This window comes from Barbatula barbatula, assembly GCF_947034865.1.
Source record: "Barbatula barbatula genome assembly, chromosome: 18".
Lineage (NCBI taxonomy): Eukaryota > Metazoa > Chordata > Actinopteri > Cypriniformes > Nemacheilidae > Barbatula > Barbatula barbatula.
The window spans coordinates 20,275,057-20,294,679 of NC_136781.1; the positions used below are offsets into that span (position 1 = coordinate 20,275,057).

Consider the following 19,623-nt stretch of genomic DNA (forward strand, 5'->3'; position numbering starts at 1 on the left):
CTCAAGTTCCTCAGCCCAAAAAGGTGAATGAATGTTCTTCTTCCTTTGCCATCTTCCCTTTTATACCCATATGTACGGGGCGGAGTCTGGCGTGCCATCCCATTCACCAAGTTTATTGGCCTTTTCAAAGTAGAATCGGAGATGATAGGTTCTCAATCAAACCCCTTCCGTCAGTCTCGAAACATTGTCTCGTTCCCTACATCAGGGAACCAAGGTTACATACGTAACCGAGACGTTTTGGGTGAACCATCCCTTGAGTGGTTTCTTTTGTGTCTCTGAGAAACTTGTTAAAAAATATTACTGAAAATAGAACACCAATAAAGATTTCAGTGATGCAACTATAACAATACTTCCCTTTCTGTCGGTCTCTCGACGTTGTGTCGAAGCCGACAGATGGGGTTCGCCCTTGAGAACCAATCATCTCTGACTATTTTGAAAAGGCCAATGAAATTGGCGAATTAAATTTGCATGCCGGGCTCCGCCCCCGGATATCCGGGTATAAAAGGGGAGCCGGCGTGCTCATTCATTCACCTTTTGTTCTTCGGAGCCTTCGCATCGAATGACTACTAGAGCTGAATTCTTGACGTGGTGCAGCGGATTGTCCCTTCCAAGCGATCATCCCCCCGGCGTTTCAGCAGTTCCAGAGGTGTTTACTGAAAGAGATAAATTCCAAAAGAGCAAATTTCTTCAGCGTGGCATGTCCCGCTGCTCTCGTGGTTGCGGTTCCCTCATTGAGGAGGGGGACTGACACCATGCTTGCGTCAGGTGTTTGGGGGTCCAACACGCTGAGGCAGCCTTCGTGGAGTCATCCTGGGCTCGATGCGTGACGACGATGAGATGTCCCTCGCAGCATCGGAGGGCGACCTTCTGGCATCCGACCCTGACGATTCCTTCGAGCCGTCTCCGTCCGGAGATAGAGTTCAGGAAAAGGCAGACGTCGAGATGTCGGCCATGCTCTATCGGGCCGCCGCGAGCATCGGGCTGCAGTGCACCGCACCGCCCACGCCCCAGCGCTCGCGGCTGGATAATTGGTACATCGGGTCCGTGCACGGCTCCAAGCCGCGCACACCCCCTGTACCTTTTTTCCCCGAGGTGCATGAGGAGATCAGCAAGACCTGGAACTCACCCTTTTCGGCTCGTTCCCGTCAAGCTGACTCTGTCGCCCTCTCTTCCCTCAATGGTGGGGCAGCTAGGGGCTATGTCGATGTCCCCCAGGCTGAACGTGCAGTCGCGGTGCACCTGTGCCCGCAGACGGCGGCCACCTGGAGGTCTCGACCTAGACTCCCGTCTAAGCCGTGTAGGGTTTCGGCATCACTGGTGTCGAAATCCTATAACGCTGCTGGACAAGCTGCCTCAGCTCTTCATGCCATGGCCATCCTGCAGGTCCATCAGGCCAAGGCACTGAAAGAGCTCCACGTGGGTAAGACCGACCCAAAGATCATGTAGGAGCTCCGCACTGCCACTGACCTTGCCCACCGTGCGACGAAGGTGACAGCGCAAGCTTTGGGTCGGACGATGTCCACACTAGTGGTCCAAAAGAGGCACCACTGTCTGAACCTTGCGCAGATGCGTGAAGCAGAGAAAGTTCGCGATGTTCCCATCTCGCAAGGGGGGCTGTTTGGTGACACTGTCGAGGACTTCTCTCAGCAGTTCTCGGCAGTACAGAAGCAGACGGAGGCCATCAAGCACATCCTACCCCGCCACGACCCGGCCGCCTTTCGGCCGTCGAGGTCCCGTGGAACGTCTGTCTCCCAGCAGCCCCGGCCTTCTTCGTCGTCAGCCCCGGCTACGGCGCCCCCTCCTCAGGCGGCCCCCCGGAAGAGGGCGGCGAGGAAGCGTCTCGTCAGCAGCCGCCGCAGAAGCAGAAGCGTGCGTTCCTGACAAGCCGGACCCGGGGAGATCGAGATCGGGCCCGACCCCAGCCATTCCATCGCTGGCGGGTCGGAAAGCGACGGTCCCTGCCCCGTCCCAACATCTGCTAGGCCTTTTCAGGGCCTAGCGCCCACTTCCTCACAAAAAGAGCAGTCTCTCTCTCTGGGACCCTCTTTCAGCCGCACTCACTCTCCACAGGACGGTGTTCGGCAACTCGACGTTGCGTTGCGGCGACACGCAAGGCCGAGTATAAAATTGCGCAGCCCTCAGCACTCTCACCTCGACGGTGCGTTGAGCTGCGCCACCGCCAGGCAGGTAAGTCAGCGGAGCCAGCCCCCCCACGAGGTGGGGCCGGCACCGCTAGCCAGCGAACCGCCCTCCCCAGGGGCGATGAAACAGATCGTACCTCTAGTGCCCCTGTCGCAGTCTTTGAGTGCTTGGTTAGCACTCACCAGACCGTCAAGGTGGCTGGAGAACACGATCCGTCTCGGCTACTCGATCCAGTTTGCCAGACTTCCGCCCAAGTTTCTGGGCATCCTCTTTACCTCGGTCAGAGGCAGGGATGCTCCGGTGCTGCGGGAGGAGGTGGCAACCCTTCTGGTGAAGGGACCTATCGAGCCCGTCCCCTCGGCCGAGATGTCCAGCTGGTTCTACAGCCCGTACTTCATCGTCTCCAAGAAGGGTGGAGGGTTGCGCCCCATTCTAGATCTGCGTACCCTGAACAAGCACCTCCAAAGGCTGCCGTTCAGGATGCTCACGCAGAGGCGCATCTTGACGTCCGTCAGGCGTCAGGATTGGTTCGTGGCTATCGACCTGAAGGACGCGTACTTTCATGTCTCGATTCTCCCTCGTCACCGGCCGTACCTACGGTTTGCTTTCGAGGGGCGGGCATATCAGTACAGGGTCCTCCCATTCGGTCTGTCCCTGTCCCCACGTGCCTTTACGGAGGTCGTGGAAGCCGCCCTCACTCCCCTCAGGGAGAGAGGTGTGCGGGTACTCAACTATCTCGACGACTGGCTTATCTTGGTGCACTCGCGAGATCTGTTGTGTACACACAGGGATATGGTGCTCCGGCACCTAGACCGTTTGGGGTTACGGGTCAACCGAGAAAAGAGCCAACTCTCCCCTGCGCAGAGTGCCTTTTTTCTCTATATGGAACTCGACTCTGTCTCCATGACGGCGCGGCTCACTGCAGAGCGTGCACAGTCAGTGCTGAACTGCCTGAAACTCTTCAGGCAGCAACCAGCGGTCCCCCTGAAACTTTTCCAGAGGCTCCTGGGCCACATGTCGTCCTCGGCGGGGGTAATTCCCCTCGGGTTGATGCACATGAGACCGCTGCAGCACTGGCTACAGAGACGAGTTCCCTGGAGAGCGTGGCACACGGGCAGGAGGTGGATCGTCATTACACCTCTCTGCCGTCGTATCCTAACCCCGTGGTCATCAGTGACCATTTAACGGACTGGCGTCCCCATGGGGCAGGTCCCGAGGCGCGTCGTGGTAACGACCGACGCCTCCTTACAGGGTTGGGGTGCGGTGTGCAAAGGGCACACAGTGTCAGGTCTCTGGACGGGGTCCCAACTGTGTTGGCATATCAACCGCCTAGAGTTGTTAGCTGTTCTGTTGGCATTGAGGGGACTACGGTCCCTCGTGCAGGGCCAGCACGTACTGGTCTGATCAGACAGCATGACTGCCGTAGTGCATATCAACCACCAGGGGGGTATCCGCTCACGACAGTTAACGCAACTTGCCTGACGCCTCCTCCTGTGGAGTCAGCAGGTGACGAAGTCTCTGCATGCCACTCACATACCGGGCGACCTGAACCAGACAGCCGATGCGCTCTCTCGTCAGTCGACGCCCCGTGGAGAGTGGCGACTCCACCCCCGTGCAGTCCAGCTTATTTGGGTGCAGTTCGGGCGGGCACAGGTGGACCTGTTTGCCTCCCTGGACACCACCCATTGCCCGCTTTGGTACTCCCTGACCGAGGGCCCCCTCGGCACGGATGCCCTAGTGCACAGCTGGCCACGGGACAAGTGGAAGTACGCCTTCCCCCCAGTGAGCCTCATTGCACAGGTCCTGTGCAAAGTCAGGGAAGAGGAGCATCAAGTGGTACTAGTTGCGCCGTACTGGCCCAACCAGACTTGGTTCTCGGAGCTAATGCTTCTGACGACAACTCCCCCCTGGCCAATTCCCCTGACGAAGGACCTTCTCTCGCAGGGGAAGGGCATGTTGCGGCACCCGAGACCAGACCTCTGGAACCTCCACGTCTGGCTCCTGGATGGGACGAGGAGATCCTGAGTGGTCTACCCCCCGCGGTGGTGGAGACCATCACTCAGGCTAGGGCACCTTTCACAAGGCGGCTGTACGCCTTTAAGTGGCGCCTCTTCTCGTCTTGGTGTTCTTCTCGCAGAGAAGACCCACGGATTTGCTCGGTCAGGCACGTGCTGTCCTTCCTGCAGGAGAGGTTGGAGAGTAATCTCTCCCCTTCCATACTGAAAGTGTATGTAGCCGCTATCGCCGCTCATCACGAACCAGTTGCTGGAAAGCCTCTAGGGCAGCATGACCTGATCATCAGGTTCCTCAGGGGCGCGAGGAGGCTTAACGCGCCTCAGCCGCGCTCCGTACCCTCTTGGGACCTCAATGTGGTCCTGGCGGGCCTTCAGAGGCCTCCCTTCGAGTCCCTTGGAGAGACCGATCTTTCTCATCTCACGATGAAGACGGCTCTCCTGATGGCGCTCACATCCATCAAGAGGGTGGGGGATCTGCAAGCATTTTCCGTGTCCACAGAGTGCCTAAATTTCGGGCCCGGTGATTCTCACGTGATCCTGAGACCTCGGCCCGGCTACGTGCCCAAGGTTCCCACCACTCCCTTCCGGGACCAGGTGGTGACCTTGCAGGCAACCCCGTCCGTGTTGTGTCCAGTACGCGCCTTGCGCCTCTACGTGGACCGCACGTAGAGCTTCAGAGGCTCTGAGCAGCTCTTTGTTTGTTTTGGAGGTCAGTAGAAGGGAAGAGCTGTCTCCAAACAGAGACTGGCGCACTGGATCGTGGACGCCGTCACGATGGCGTACCGATCTCAGGATTGCCCGTGCCCGCTGGCAGTGAGGGCACACTCCACCAGGGGTGTTGCCTCCTCGTGGGCACTGGCTCGGGGCGCCTCTCTGGCAGACATATGCAGAGCTGCGGGTTGGGCTACGCCCAACACCTTCGCGAGGTTCTACAACCTCCGCGTGGAACCGGTGTCAGCTCGAGTCTTACAGGATAACACCAGGTGAGACCGGCGGCCGGCAGGGCGTACGCCTGCGAAGTGCGGCATCCCCCTTCTTTAGGTAGGTCAGTGCGCAATCATCTGCCTCCCTTCTTTCCCCTCGGGCGAAGAATAGGCATTCCATCCATCACTAAGCACTCAAGGCAGCGGGCTGGGCGGAGCAGCCTGCCACCTTTGGCGGGCCCAAGTTGAGTTATCTACGTGTAGCTCTAACCGATCTCAGTGCTCCAGACGTGGTAACCCCCCAGCAGGGTGGTTCCGTCTGAGATTCCGTCATGAGTTGTTCCCCTCCTGGAACCCATGACCTCCCCCAGGTGGACATCCACCTTGCGGCATCTCGCACATACCTCCCATGAGTTCTTCCCTACCGGTAAGACCATGCTGATTTTCCACTGTATTCCCCCCGAGGGTGGGAAGTGGTCTCCGTAGCGCACCTCCCCCTTGAGGGAATAGCGCTTACCCAGTGGTCCTACGGCACCGGATGGCTCTCGCCAATGGGGCCGTCTGAGTTGGCAGAGGGCAGGGGCTACCCATCTTTTCTAAAGCTCTGGGTCCCCCTGTCTACCTACTGGAAGGTTACAATTTCGAGAGAGCGCTTACGTCTGACTCGCCTAGGCTGGTCAACGTCGCTTTGCTGGAGATTGTGACGCGGCTAGTGCCGTGGCGTTTTCAATAGGAACCCCATCTGTCGGCTTCGACACAACGTCGAGAGACCGACAGAAAGGGAACGTCTCGGTTTACGTATGTAACCTCTGTTCCCTGATGGAGGGAACAAGTCGTTGTGTCCTTCATGCCACGACAATAGCCGTCCGCTGCAGCGATCGTGAGATGCTCTCAGGCTCCTCATTACAAAAGGTGGATGAATGAGCACGCCGGCTCCCCTTTTATACCCGGATATCGGGGGGCGGAGCCCGGCATGCAAATTTCATTCGCCAATTTCATTGGCCTTTTCAAAATAGTCAGAGATGATTGGTTCTCAAGGGCGAACCCCATCTGTCGGCTTCGACACAACGTCTTGTTCCCTCCATCAGGGAACAGAGGTTACATACGTAACCGAGACGATTTAAATGAAAGCAACTTCAAATGAAAAAATTAAAGCCAATTGATACACAGAGACATTTGATGACTCTCTTTAAGTTGTATACATACATTCACTAGATTTAATAAATTACTAATCATATGTGATAAATCATTATTTATATGTACACCAGTGGTGTGCGGTGGACTTAAAAAATGAGGAGGCAGATTTCTATCCATGTCATTTTTGTTAATCTCTGCACTATTAACAAGTGCGTTTGTCAGAAAACCAGTGTCATTTCAGTGTTTATGTATGAAAAATTCCTTTTAATTACTACAAGTTCATTACAGTATGTACTTCTGATTTTTTTAGTTTTTTATTTTGCTGCATTTTGCCTGCTTTGGGAAAAGGTACAACAGCACCTTCATCTTCTTCTGGAACATTTGGGATTTCCTATATAAGAATAACATCATTACCAATACCATCAATTTAATTATTAGCAGTCCCAGAAATACACAAAGCATTTAAGAGATCAAATCAAATAGATATGACCAGGGCCGCTGCTAGCCATTTTGGTGCCCTAAGCATAATTCCATTATGATGCCCCCCCCCCTTAAAGGTGCAAACTTTTCTTCAGTAAACAGAATAGCAAAACAAAAAACTATCAATGTTTAACAGTAAAATCTCAATTCAGATCGCAAGCTGCACCGAAATTAAAATTGCTCGACCCGCTCTGCACCGGCTTCGAACCTACGTCGATCCGAATAGGAGACGAGCGCTCTAACGATGAGGCTAAAGCGTCTCGCGTGGTAGGAGCAGCGGCGCTGGATCTTACTTACTTTAGCCTTGCTGCTATCCTGAGCAAGCCTGATCACAAGCAAAAGTTTTTGAACAAATCTGAACCACGTAATATTCTGTCAACAATCGATAACTCCTCTGCCTCCGCCATCTCCGACACGAATCCTAAACTCCGATTAATACAACTAATAAAACAATTTAATTAACGTTCAATCTAATTTAGCGCCCGCAGTTTAAAATGAATGACGAAGACGAGCAGGAAGGCGGGATCTCGCTGATGAGTTAATCCAATCATAGCCCGTTGGAGGCATTGCCTCCTCTCACGTGACTTTTCTCCATTCTTTTCTATTACCCCCACTCAAACTCACGGCACGCTTTGGGGGGTATATGTAAAGTCAATGAGCTTAGAGGAGGCTAGAGAAACGCTGCCTCCCTTTGGAATTCTTTCGAGCGGGGGCGCTGTTTCACACTGTTCTACACGCTGATTTATCTCATATTTAGCTCAATACGTTATATCCGCTGTCCTATTCTATTTCTGAACTGTTAGTAATATTCTCATTCGATTATTTTCGAGGGGGAGGGGAGACACTGCCTCCCTTGCCTCCTCGGAGGAAACGCCCCTGATGTACACTATTTAGTTATTATTTAACAGGAGTGTTTGGAAATCACCCAAAGATCGTTCTCTTTTGCAGCCAAACCAATGGCAGACGTTCTACGGTTAGGAAATGGAAGCACAGGATCCAAACAACGAAAGCCGTTCAGACCAGGATCCGGACCACTGCATGTTAACATGGTAAATGTTCATGACACAAAAGCTTTAATGATTTGTTAGTCTAAGGGCTTGCAACTGGCTACTGATGAATAATTTTATATTATGAAAAATTATACATTTAATAACCTTGCCCTAACCATGGTCAACCGAAGTTCTTTGAAATAAAATGTTTAATACATTTTTGTATAATACACATATTTAATACACACATTCCTAATCCGTTATTTTATTAGAAAAATAGAAAGAAATTATTATTTTTGGAACCTTAATTGTGCACCTCATTTTCATTTAACACCACTGTAACAGGCTTTTCGTTCCTATACAATTGCGTTATGTTTAACTGATTAGAAATTATAATTTTATCTTCTTCTGCATAGGGAAGTTAGGAAGTTCAGCACACTGACACAGCACAGTGTCTTATGTAACCAAATTTGGTGTCTGTTGAAGAATATACTTTTTCAAATCACTCCTAGAGCATTTGTCGGATTTGCATGAAATTCATTACAGTATGCAGCATAATTCCCAAATGCTGTTTAAATCTTGGAGTATTTATAATACTAATTATAACCAAGAATAAAAAGTTAAGTAATATTTACAGGGGCACCAATTGTATAGGATGCCAAACACAAGGTGTTGTGAATTTGATCACTGCAAATGTGTGTGTATATGTGTGTGTGTGTGTATATGTGTGTGTGTCAGATGACCACTCCCTTTTACCTTAACAGTAAAAATGAACCTAAACATACAATTAGAACAATTATGTGAAGTCATGTGAAAATCACGTGGTTTAGCCATTTTGAGTTGTTATATTTCAGATGTCTTTCAGGGTGCATTAAAAATGTTGAGGTGGGTCATACTGCGTCTCCTTGCCTATCATCATGCAAAATGCAGACCTTTTTACTGTATCATTTTAAAGGTATGGACCCATGAATTTAACATTTATCACAAAAAAGTTCAATGGGCCATTGCAGTAATGGGCCATTTTGAAGTGCTATATCTAAAAATACCTTTAAAGGTACGTCAAAGGTGGGTTATACCCTGGGCCATTTTGAGTTGCTATCTCAAATAATTTTAAGGGTGCGTTGAAAGTTTGTCCTTGACTATCACTATGCAAAAAAGCTAAACAAAATGTAAGGTCAGCACTTCACTCTCCTCCCGTGATGAATAAGATCTGAATCCTGCTGCGACACTTGTTCCACTTACGCTGAATGCAGCCCCGGCCTTCTTAGGCATCAGCTCCGGTGCCCCTCCTCAGACAGCCTCCCAGAAGACGTCTAGGAAGGGACCACCGTCTCGTCACCAGCCGGACCCAGGGGGATCAAGACCACCATCGGGCCAACCCCAGCCATTCCATCGCTGGTCTGTTGGACTGGGACAGTCCCTGCCCCATCCCAACACCTGCTGGGCCCCTTCGGGGGCCTAGCACCCACATTCTCACAAAAAGAGCTTTCTCTCTCTGGGTATTTTTGCAGCCGCTCTCACCCTCTGAACGACGGTGTTCGGCAACTCGACATTGCATCACGGCGATACGCATTGCAGATTATAAACATAAGCAGCACTCTCACCTCGACGGTGCGTTGAGCTGCGCCATCGCCGGGCAGGTAAGTCAGCGGAACTGGCCCTCCCCCGGGATGGGACCAGCACTGTTAGTCATCGAACCACCCCCTTTGGGGTTGATGAAGCAGATTGTATCTCTACACCCCTGTCGCGGTTCCTGGGTTCTTGGTAAGCACTTCTCAAACCGTCACGGTGGCTAGAGAATACAATCCGTCTCTGCTATACAATCCAATTTGCATTACCTCCACCAAGTGCTCGCGTGCTTCGGGCCGAGGTTGCCACCCTTCTGGCGAAGGAAGCTATCGAGCCCGTCCCCCCGGCTGAGATGTCCAACTTCATCGTCCACAAGAAAGGTGGAGGGTTGCGCCCTATTTTAGATCTGCGAACCCTGAAAAAGCACCTTCACAAGCTGCCATGCAGGATGATCATGCAGAAGTGCTGATCTTCTGTCAAACGCCAGGCTCACTTACAAACGTGTACAGTCAGTGCTGAACTGCTTGAACATTCTCAGGCAGCAGCCAGCAGTCCCCCTGAAACTATTTCAGAGGCTCCTGGGACACATGGTAATTACCTTTTTGCGGACCGGGGTCCCTCTCGGACAGGTCTCGAGGTGATTTGTAACAACAGACTCCCAACTCCCTGCAGGGTTGGGGTGCTGTGTGCAATGGCCACGCAGTGTCGGGTCACTGGACGGGCCCCCGCCTGCACTGGCATATCAACTGCCTGGAGTTGTTAGCTGTCCTACTTGCACTGAGGAGGCTATGGCCTCTAATGCAGGGCCAGCATGTGCTGGTCCATTCGGACAGCCTGACTTCCGTAGCGTATTTCAACCGTCAGGGTGGGATTCCGGGCGACCTGAACCAGACAGCGCTCTCTCTCGGCCTTCAGAGGCCCCCTTTCGAGCCCCTCAGAGAGGCCGCTATTTCCCATCTTACGATGAAGACAGCTCTCCTGCTGGCGCTCGCATCCATCAAGAGGGTAGGGGACCTGAAGGGCATTTTCCGTATCCACTGATTGCCTAAATTTTGGGCCCGGTGACTCTCACGTGATCCTGAGACCCCGGCCTGGCTACATGCCCAAAGTTCCTGCCACTCCCTTTTGGGACCAGGTGGTGAACTTGCACGCGGCTTGTGCCGGACCTAGTGCCCCACACGTAGGAACCCCCCAACAGGGTGTTCTGATGTATCCTCATGAGATCGTTCCCTTCGTGGCAACCCATGACCTCCTCCAGGTGGACATCCACCTTGCGGCACTTCAGTCCGCACAAACCTACCATGAGTTCCCCCCTGCTAGTAAGACCATGTTGGTGTCTCCACTGAACTCCTCCCTACGGCGGGAAGTGGTCTCCTTAGCAGGCATCCCCATTGACGGAACAGCGCTTACCCAGTGGCCCTACGGTACCGGACGGCTTCTCACCATTTTAGAAACTAGGCCTCCGTAGCAAAAGTAGCAAGTAGCAAAAATAATCAAATGTATATAATAATAATTGAAAATATTAGAGAAAAACATGGATTTTTGTGATTTTTAAATAAAATAAAATAAAACACCATGTTAACACAACATATATTTTTACAGCATTCTTAGCTCATATTTTCAATTTTGATAGTATTTATCACAGCTAAATTAGCTCAGGCAATAACAAGCAAATATTTTTTATAGACACAGCAACATGGCACATGGCAAAACATTTTTGATACAAATATCTTCTTAAGTGTCACTAAAAGTGCTTTGTGTGTGAGTCTTTTCTTCCTATTGTTTGATTTATTTATTTCGATAGACACACCAAGCAACTTTATTTGACAATGCATTATATATTTAACCTTATCTCTCCTCACATTATTTGTGTTGATGTCTACAGTATGAAAATATATGTCCTGCTATTAACACATGGAATATATGTCATTGTAGCAATTGTAGTACATTTTTGTAAATACAGAATTATGAGAGTTTTTAGAATAATTACATTCTTTGATGTAAATTTTCGTGCTCTATGACTGGTTTCACATCAGAAAAAGCAAGTGGTATCCCTACTATTTTCTGTAGTGAATGAACAAGATTTTGGTTCTGTTACTAGAAAGTGAAAATCACTTTTCAGATCATTCACTTTCTTTGTTCCTCTGTGGTGGAATAAAATGTGTTTATTTTTTGTTTAGTTGATCAGTGGAGGTTCACTAGTCAGTGCAGAGGCAGTATGGGATCATGTGACAATGGCTGAGCGGGAGTTGGCTTTTAAAGCAGGGGATGTCATCAAAGTCCTGGATGCCTCAAACAAAGGTTGGTGGTGGGGCCTAATTGACGATAAGGAAGGTTGGTTCCCTGCCAGCTTTGTTAGGGTAAGTCTTGGCTTATTATTTTTTGTTAGGTCAATCACTAAATATGTTTCAACACTAAAATTTGTATTTGGCCTGGGAGAAACAAAACGTACACCTGATTTTATTTTCGCTACGAAACGATATAAACAAAACAAATGTGCTTTGTCAAGCCAACACTCTTGGTGTTTTGATGGTCGAAAACAAGTTATCTAAAAATAAATTAGTGGCTTTAGCTTATCCCGTTTGTGTATTCTTGGCTGGGGTGCAACTAGGAATCTCTCCTAGGGTGGCAAAATATCCATATACAGCCCTGCTCACTTTTTTTCAAACATTTGTTTTGTTTCTTATTTTTAACAAAATACATAACTTCCACATACATTTTAAAGAAATCAGACTTTTCAAATTTTCATTAAAATGTAAGATTGCATAGAGGCCTTAAAGTTATTTTATATGTTTGTGTGCATGAAATCTGTGGTACAGTGGCTAAATGGCTTAATTAGTCATCTTTAATAGTCTGTAGTACAAAATATGTATCTATTGCTGTAACCATTTATTAAGGACAGATATTAATATTGTATTACATAGACTTGTTATCTGGCAGTTAAAATAACATTCTTTAAACCAGTGACAATGAAAGATTAGATATGTTTATTTTTTGTCAGCTGTGGGTTAACCAGGATAATGAAGCCACAGAATCAACAGAAGGTGTCAGGGTACAAAATGGACAAATTGACCCAGCAAATGGAAATCTGTGTATTAGCCAACCACTTCAGAATCGAGATCAGATGAGGGCCAATGTTATTAATGAGATCATGAGCACTGAGCGCCACTACATCAAACATCTGAAAGACATATGTGAGGTATTGCATTACTTTTATTATATCAGATGATTTGTAAAGTTTCCTATCTTTCTTTTTTACTGTAATCAAAATCAGATTTTTTAAGATGCTTCTCTCTATAGGGCTACTTGAGGCAGTGCCGAAAGAGGGTGGACATGTTTAATGATGACCAACTGAAAGTGATTTTTGGAAACATTGAGTACATCTACAGATTTCAAGTGGGATTTGTTAAGGACTTGGAGAAACAGTACAACATTGAGGAACCCCATCTCAGTGAGATTGGACCGTGCTTCCTGGAGCATGTGAGTAAATTGACATGTGCTTCGATATCATCATAGTATTATCATGGTATCTTTAGGGAATTGCAAGTCTCTCAACTATTTAACTTTTAAGTTAAAATATTTACTAATAATTCAGTCAGATGACCTTGAAATGTGTCTGCCCTACAGAAAGATGGTTTCTGGATCTACTCAGAGTACTGCAACAATCATCTTGATGCCTGCATGGAACTTTCAAAGCTGATGAAGGATGGGCGGTATCAATACTTTTTTGAGGCCTGTCGCCTCCTGCAGCAGATGATTGACATTGCCATTAATGGGTTTCTACTCACTCCTGTGCAGAAGATCTGCAAGTATCCACTACAGCTGGCAGAGTTACTCAAGTACACAGCACAGGAACATAGGTAACACTTACAGCCTAAACCACTGGATCTGTGTGATTTTTTTAAATTCTCCTTACTAAACATTGGTGCAAGGTTGATGTATTTTTGTAAGCAAAACCCTGAGCAGCCCAAAGATTTTTGATATGTTGTCAGAGGCAATCTGTAGGATTCTTTCTAACAACTACGCAAATCCTCACCTCATCCATCTACTAGATTATTTTTTATCATCTCGCTGCCCAAATCTGTCCCAACCGCACGTCTTTCTCAAGTCCAAGAAGTCTTTGTGAAGCTCGGCATCCCTCTCCACGAGAAAAAACTGTGGGACCAAAACTGATCGCTTCCTCCCTCATAGACTCCCTCACTGCTCCAAACTTGAGCTACTATCAATTCTAGGTCACCTGAACTTCGCGATGCGAATCACCCCGCAAGGTCGCCCGTTGGTTGCGCATCTCTCCCTCGCATCCTCTACTCATGCACTAGAGGATTTAATCCCTAAAACCAGCTCATGCCGCGACGAGCACAGATTATGAATCAAATTCCTAAAACAATATAATGGAATGTCTTTATTTCAACATTTGCTTATTTACCATCGCAGCTCCTTCCGTCGGTTTCAGGGGATTTTACCAAGTTCAATATAACAATGACTGACAATGTTCAATGTAATGCACATTTTTATTGTTTGTATAGAAAATGTTTTTAATAAAGGCGACCAGAAAAGCGATCAAAGTGTAGTTTGATGTTTGCCTCATGTTTGTTTCTTATTTCTGGCAATGTATTGAGGCTTTAAAAAAAATGTTATTTTAATTTGTTGAAAATGTGTAAGTATCATAGACTAAATTTTGGAGATTTTTAAGAAGGCTATGGAAAAAATATGTAGAATTTTTGCCGAAGGAATCAGTGCTGTGCTATATTCTGGGTTGGCCTACAAAAATACATAATCTCCGTGACACTCTATATCCATGATTGCTGTAAAAAATAACAAATATAAAAATAAATATTATTTTTCAACAGTGATTACCGATATGTGGCAGCAGGACTGGCTGTCATGAGGAATGTCACCCAGCAAATCAATGAGCGCAAAAGAAGACTTGAGAACATTGACAAGATCGCTCAATGGCAGGCCTCAGTCCTGGAATGGGAGGTTTGTTTGAAGAATATTTTGGGTTTAGTTAGGTAGGTATTAGTTCCAGCATCAGACGTCATGCCCACCGAACGTTAGCTAAACATCTGATACATTTGGCACACTTTTCTTGAAACACTTCAGCACGTTCAAAGTTGGGATAGTAGAATTTCACAGGATTTCCGGGAGACGTGCATGTCGCGTTCTTTAACGGTCCACCTGGAAACAACACAAAGCTGTCTGATCTAAGATGTATGCTGTCGTGTTTACAACAGTTGCAATAACAATTCATCACAATCAACTAAAAGGCTTATTTCTTAAAAGTATGGGAGGTTCACGGCATAAACTTATAATCATTAAACTTTTTGCACGTTTGTGAATGTTACTGTGGGGACATTTCCATGCCTCTAAACATGACGTGGCACAAAACGAAACGTGATTGTTTGACCAGTTAGTCATATGGCCTCTTGGGAGGGCCTTGGCCAAAGAAAGCATTGAAAGCTTTCAGACCTTCAGTATGACGGCTATGCAAGACTTGTAAGGTATTGTCAGACAAAGCTGAGGCAGTTATACACATTACATTTTTATAGCCCAATGTTTTTCAAAACAAAAATACGAAAATGTTTGAGCATAGGAAAATTATGCATAAATATTTTATCTGTAAGTAACCAGTAAGGGAGCATACATGTCAGTGACCTGACAATAGCGCTAAGCTCCTTTGAACTTTGGAAAATGGGAATTTGAAAGTGGAAATTGCATGCCAGGTATGAGAGGAGCGTTGTTTCACTCATTTCATTCTTGCCATTAGGGCAGCAGTTCTTAATACAGGTCCTCGCGACCCCTGCTCTGCTTATTTTGCATCTTTCTCTTGTTTAACACACCTCATTCAAATCACAAGCCCTTTTAAAAGAGCACACCATGACTGAACTGTGTTCTGATTGATGCTCCCTAGACAGTGTTCACTGCTGTTTCCTAACTGCACGCAAGAAATCGGCTGTTTAAGAACACAGTTCTCTTTCTGTCGGGCTCTTAACGTTGTGTCGAACCAACAGATGGGGTTCGCCCTTGAGAATCATCTTCTGACTAGTTTTGAAAAGGCCAATAGAAGGGAGACGGCGTGCACATTCATTCACCTTTTGTTCTTCAGAGCCTTCGCATCTGATGACAATCTACGAATTGCCGGATTCTACGACGTGGTGCAGTGGAGATTCCCCTAGGCGTCTTGGCAGTTCCAGATGTGTTTTTCTAAAAGAGCTAATTTCCTCAGCGTGGCATCGCCTGCTGATCTCATTGGTGCAATACACTCATCGAGGACGGGGACGGACACGGTGGCTGCCGCAGGTGTTCGGGGGTCCGACCACTGTTGCAGCCTTCGTGGAAACGTCCTGCCCACACTGCAGGCGGATGGCGATTCAGACGTTGCAGTCGGTGGCTGTGTTCTGCCAAGAACCAGCCACCACCTCGTCTGCTTCCAGCTCTGTGACCGCAGCGGCTATGGCGAACAACGTCGGTGAAATGGAGATTATCGTGAGTGTTAACCCGTCAGCCGGGCGGCTTACGGACCGCTCGTGCCCCTCTCGTTCGTCTAACCGTTCCCCAAAGCTTATTCCTCAGCCACGCACTCGGAAACAAGGAGCGAAGATGATGAGATGTCCCTTGCAGCATCGGAGCGCGACCTGCTGGCATCAGACATTTCTTGAAGCTCCCTCCCTTGGGAGGTCGAGCTCAGGAGAGAGCAGACGTCAAGATGTTGAGATTGGTTAGGCACACACACAGAGACCTGGTGCTCTGGCACCTAGACCGTTGGGATTACGGGTCAACCGGGAAAAGAGACAGCTCTCCCCTGTGCAGAGCTCCTTTTTTCTCGGTAGGGAACTCGACTCTGTCTCCATGATGGCGTGCTCACTTCCAAACGCGCACAGTCAGTGCTGAACTGCTTGATCTTTTCAGGCAGCAGCCAGTGGTCCCCCTGAAATCAATTTCAGAGGCTCCTGGGACACATGGCGTCCTCGGGGGGGGTGGTCCTCCTTTGGTTGATGCACATGATACCACTCCAGCACTGACTACAGAGACGAGTTCCCTGGAGAGCGTGGCACACTGGCAGCAGGTGTATCGTCATTACGCCTTTCTGCCGCCGCATCCCATTCCTGGGGTCTTTGATTACCTTTTTTTGGACCAAGGTCCCTTGTACAGGTCTCGAGGCCGGTCGTGGTAGTGACAGACCCCTCCCTATGCGGTTCGATGCTGTGTGCAATGGGCACGCTGTGTCGGGTCACTGGACGGGCCCCCACCTGCGCTGGCACATCAACTGCCTGGAGTTGTTAGCTGTCCTACTTGCTACGGCCTCTCGTGCAGGACCAGCACGTACTGGTCCGGACAGCACGACTGCCGTAGCGAATTTAACCACAGGGTGGCATTCGCTCACTGGAGTTGTCGCAACTCGCCCGACGCCTCCTCCCGTGGAGTCAGCAGGTGACAAATGCCCTGCTTGTCACAAGCCTACCACACCTTGTGGGAGGTAGCAGGACAAGCGGAAGTACGCCTTCCCCCAGTGAACCTCATTGCACAGGTCCTGTGCAAGGTCTGGGAAGAGGAGTATCAAGTGTTGCTAGTTCCACACTTGGTCCTCAGAGCTAATGCTCCTGACGACAACCCCCGCTGGCCGATTCCCCAGACGAAGGACCCTTTCTCGCAGGGGATGGGCACGTTATGGCATTCGAAACCAGACCTCTGGGTCTGGCTCCTCGATGGCACGAGGAGTTCCTGACTGATCTACTCCCTCGAGTGGTGGAGACTATCACTCAGGCAAGGGCCATGCCCACAAGGCGGCTCTATGCCTTTAAGTGGCGCCCCTTCTCGTCCAGGTGCACTGAAGGTGGGCCTTCAGTGGTCCCCTTTTCGAGCCCTGCAGAGAGCCCCCTTCCTCGTTTTGCGAGGAAGGGGGCTCCAGAGGGTGAAGTACCTGCAAGCATTCCGTGTCCACTGACTGGGCCTGGTGACTCTCACGTGATCCAAAGTTCCCGCCGCTCCCATTCGGGAACCAGGTGGTGAACTTGCAGGCCACACTCGGGGTGTGGCCTTCTCATGGGCGCCGGCTCAGAGCGCCTCTCTGGCAGACATCTGCAGAGTTTCGGGTTGGGCTACGGCCAACACCTCGTGGAGGCTTACAACCTCCGTGTGGAGCCGGCAGCTTGAGTCTTGCCTGATACCAACAGGTGAGACCAGCGGCCGGTAGGGCGTACGCCTGCGAAAAGCGCCTTTCCCTTCTTAGGTGGGTCAGTGCGCTATGGGCTGCCTCCATTCTTTCCCCATGAGAACAGTACTGGGCAGTGTCCCATCAGCAGGTAGATCAGCACTGGACAGCAAAGCTGCCGTAAGCGTCAGACAATCTGTAGGAGAGACAATAAATACAGGCGACTTTCGTCTAGGCACCTCAAAGTACGGCTGTTTATTTGAAAGAGACAATTTTTTTCTACCTTCTATCAGATGTTGCAATGACAAAGTCAAACTCACTTACCTTTCCTTAACCTGGTAAGGTCCATAATAATGAGCCTCTAGTGCAGATCCAAGTACTGCCAGCAGCACTAGCACCTTACCCCAGGAGCAAAACAATGAGATTTGGCACTACAATCGAAACGTTTTTTTATTAGTTTTTGTGATATATCCAGATTTTCTTTGGCCAATTCACATACATGATCTCCCTCACTGCATACATAACCATAGGCACTCCATCATCCTAATCTTTTTGCAACTCCAGACAAAATGCATGGAGCATTGACTAAAAGGTCTGGTGGAACCTTTCGAGTGCTCCCTTGCTTCCCGGGTAGTAAAAAATCGACATACATGTTGGATGTGCAGCTAATCCAGAGCCTGTTTGAACACACGTGATATGAAATTCATACCTTGGTCTGACTGGATAATGCAAGGAAGACCAAACAATGAGAAAAAATGTATCAATGATTTTCAAGTCTGACCAGTAAAATTGTTGGATCACACAATTGTTTGTTTTATTTACATTTATTTATTTACAATTCGGCAAACAAATTGTCTTGTGCAAGTATAAGAATTACGGAACGAAATGAAGAAGGAACAATTATCTGCTTAACCCATATACTATATATACTGTTTGTTACAAAGCAGCTGTACAAGAAAACATATTGACTATAAGCAAAATGCAAGTCAAAACACAGGTCTTAAATAGGGGTCAGCTGTGGCCTAGTGGTTAGAGCGTTAGAGCTAATCCATGTAAGGCTTTATAGGCAATAAGCAAGATTTTAAAGTTAATACAATGCTTTATAGGTAACGAATGCAAGTGTTGTGGAATTTTCTTATTCCTTAATCTAGATGAGTCAACATTGACAAACGCAATACACAGAGAAAAAATTTAAGTACTTTGCAAAGTATTTTATTGTCGTTTAATCTGCATTTACATTTACATTTAGCAGACGCTTTTATCCAAAGCGACTTACAGATGAGGAAACATTGGAAGCAATTATAACAACATAGGCAACAAAATACATAAGTGCATCAAACTAGTCCATTAAAGCCTAGCACAGTATAAAAAGCTAAGAATAGTGAGGTTAGTAATTATTTTTTTATTTATTTTTTTATAAAGAAGGAAAGAGAAGAGAATTAGGAAAAATCAATCAGCGACGTGTTGACGGAAGAGATGCATTTTAGGCGTTTTTTAAAGATGGCAACCGAGTCTGCTGATCTTGTAGCAGCTGGTAGATCATTCCACCAATGTGGAACAGATCCAGAGAAGGTACGGGAGAGTGACTTTTTTCCTTTTTGGGATGGTACCACTAGTCGTTGTTCCTTTGCAGACCGCAGTGATCTGGCAGGAACATAGATCTGCATTAGCGAGTGGAGATACGATGGTGCAGATCCGCTGTTGGTCTTGTAGGCCAGGAGCAAAGCTTTCAACTTTATGCGGGCGGCAACAGGGAGCCAGTGTAATCTGATGAAGAGCGGAGTTACATGCGCTCTCTTCGGTTCATTGAAGACCACTCTTGCCGTCGCATTCTGGATCATCTGGAGAGGTTTGATTGTGCAAGCAGGAAGTCCAGCCAGAAGTGCATTGCAATAATCCAGTTTGGACAGGACAAGAGCCTGGACTAGGACTTGCGTAGAGTGCTCCGATAGGAAAGGTCTAATTTTCCTAATGTTGTAGAGGATGAATCTACAGGACTGGGTGGTGCTGGCAACATGACTTGTGAGGTTAAGCCGATCATCGATTACCACTCCCAAGTTTCTGGCTGTGCTGGACGGTGTAATCGTTGATGAGCCTAGTTGAATGGCAAGGTTGTGGTGAATCTTTGGGTTGGCCGGGATCACAAGCAGTTCCGTTTTTGCAAGGTTTAGCTGCAGGTCATGATCCTTCATCCAAAGCGAGATGTCACTCAGGCA

The 19,623-nt window shown here is 48.4% G+C and overlaps 1 protein-coding gene across 4 annotated transcripts in view; it reads left to right on the forward strand.

Annotated features, from left to right (window-relative positions):
- The window catches only part of arhgef9b (Cdc42 guanine nucleotide exchange factor (GEF) 9b), a 52,437-nt gene that overhangs the window by 22,897 nt on the left and 9,917 nt on the right, over window positions 1-19,623 (forward strand). For 3 of the 4 annotated variants that reach the window (XM_079480289.1, XM_079480290.1, XM_079480291.1), the window contains 6 exons: window positions 7,646-7,746; window positions 11,436-11,615; window positions 12,257-12,454; window positions 12,556-12,735; window positions 12,883-13,115; window positions 14,106-14,235. In XM_079480289.1, the coding sequence (XP_079336415.1) occupies window positions 7,646-7,746; window positions 11,436-11,615; window positions 12,257-12,454; window positions 12,556-12,735; window positions 12,883-13,115; window positions 14,106-14,235 (1,022 nt within the window). Of the gene's footprint in view, window positions 1-7,645; window positions 7,747-11,435; window positions 11,616-12,256; window positions 12,455-12,555; window positions 12,736-12,882; window positions 13,116-14,105; window positions 14,268-19,623 lie in introns of all 4 variants that reach the window. The other variant, XR_013787944.1, reaches the window with a different exon arrangement.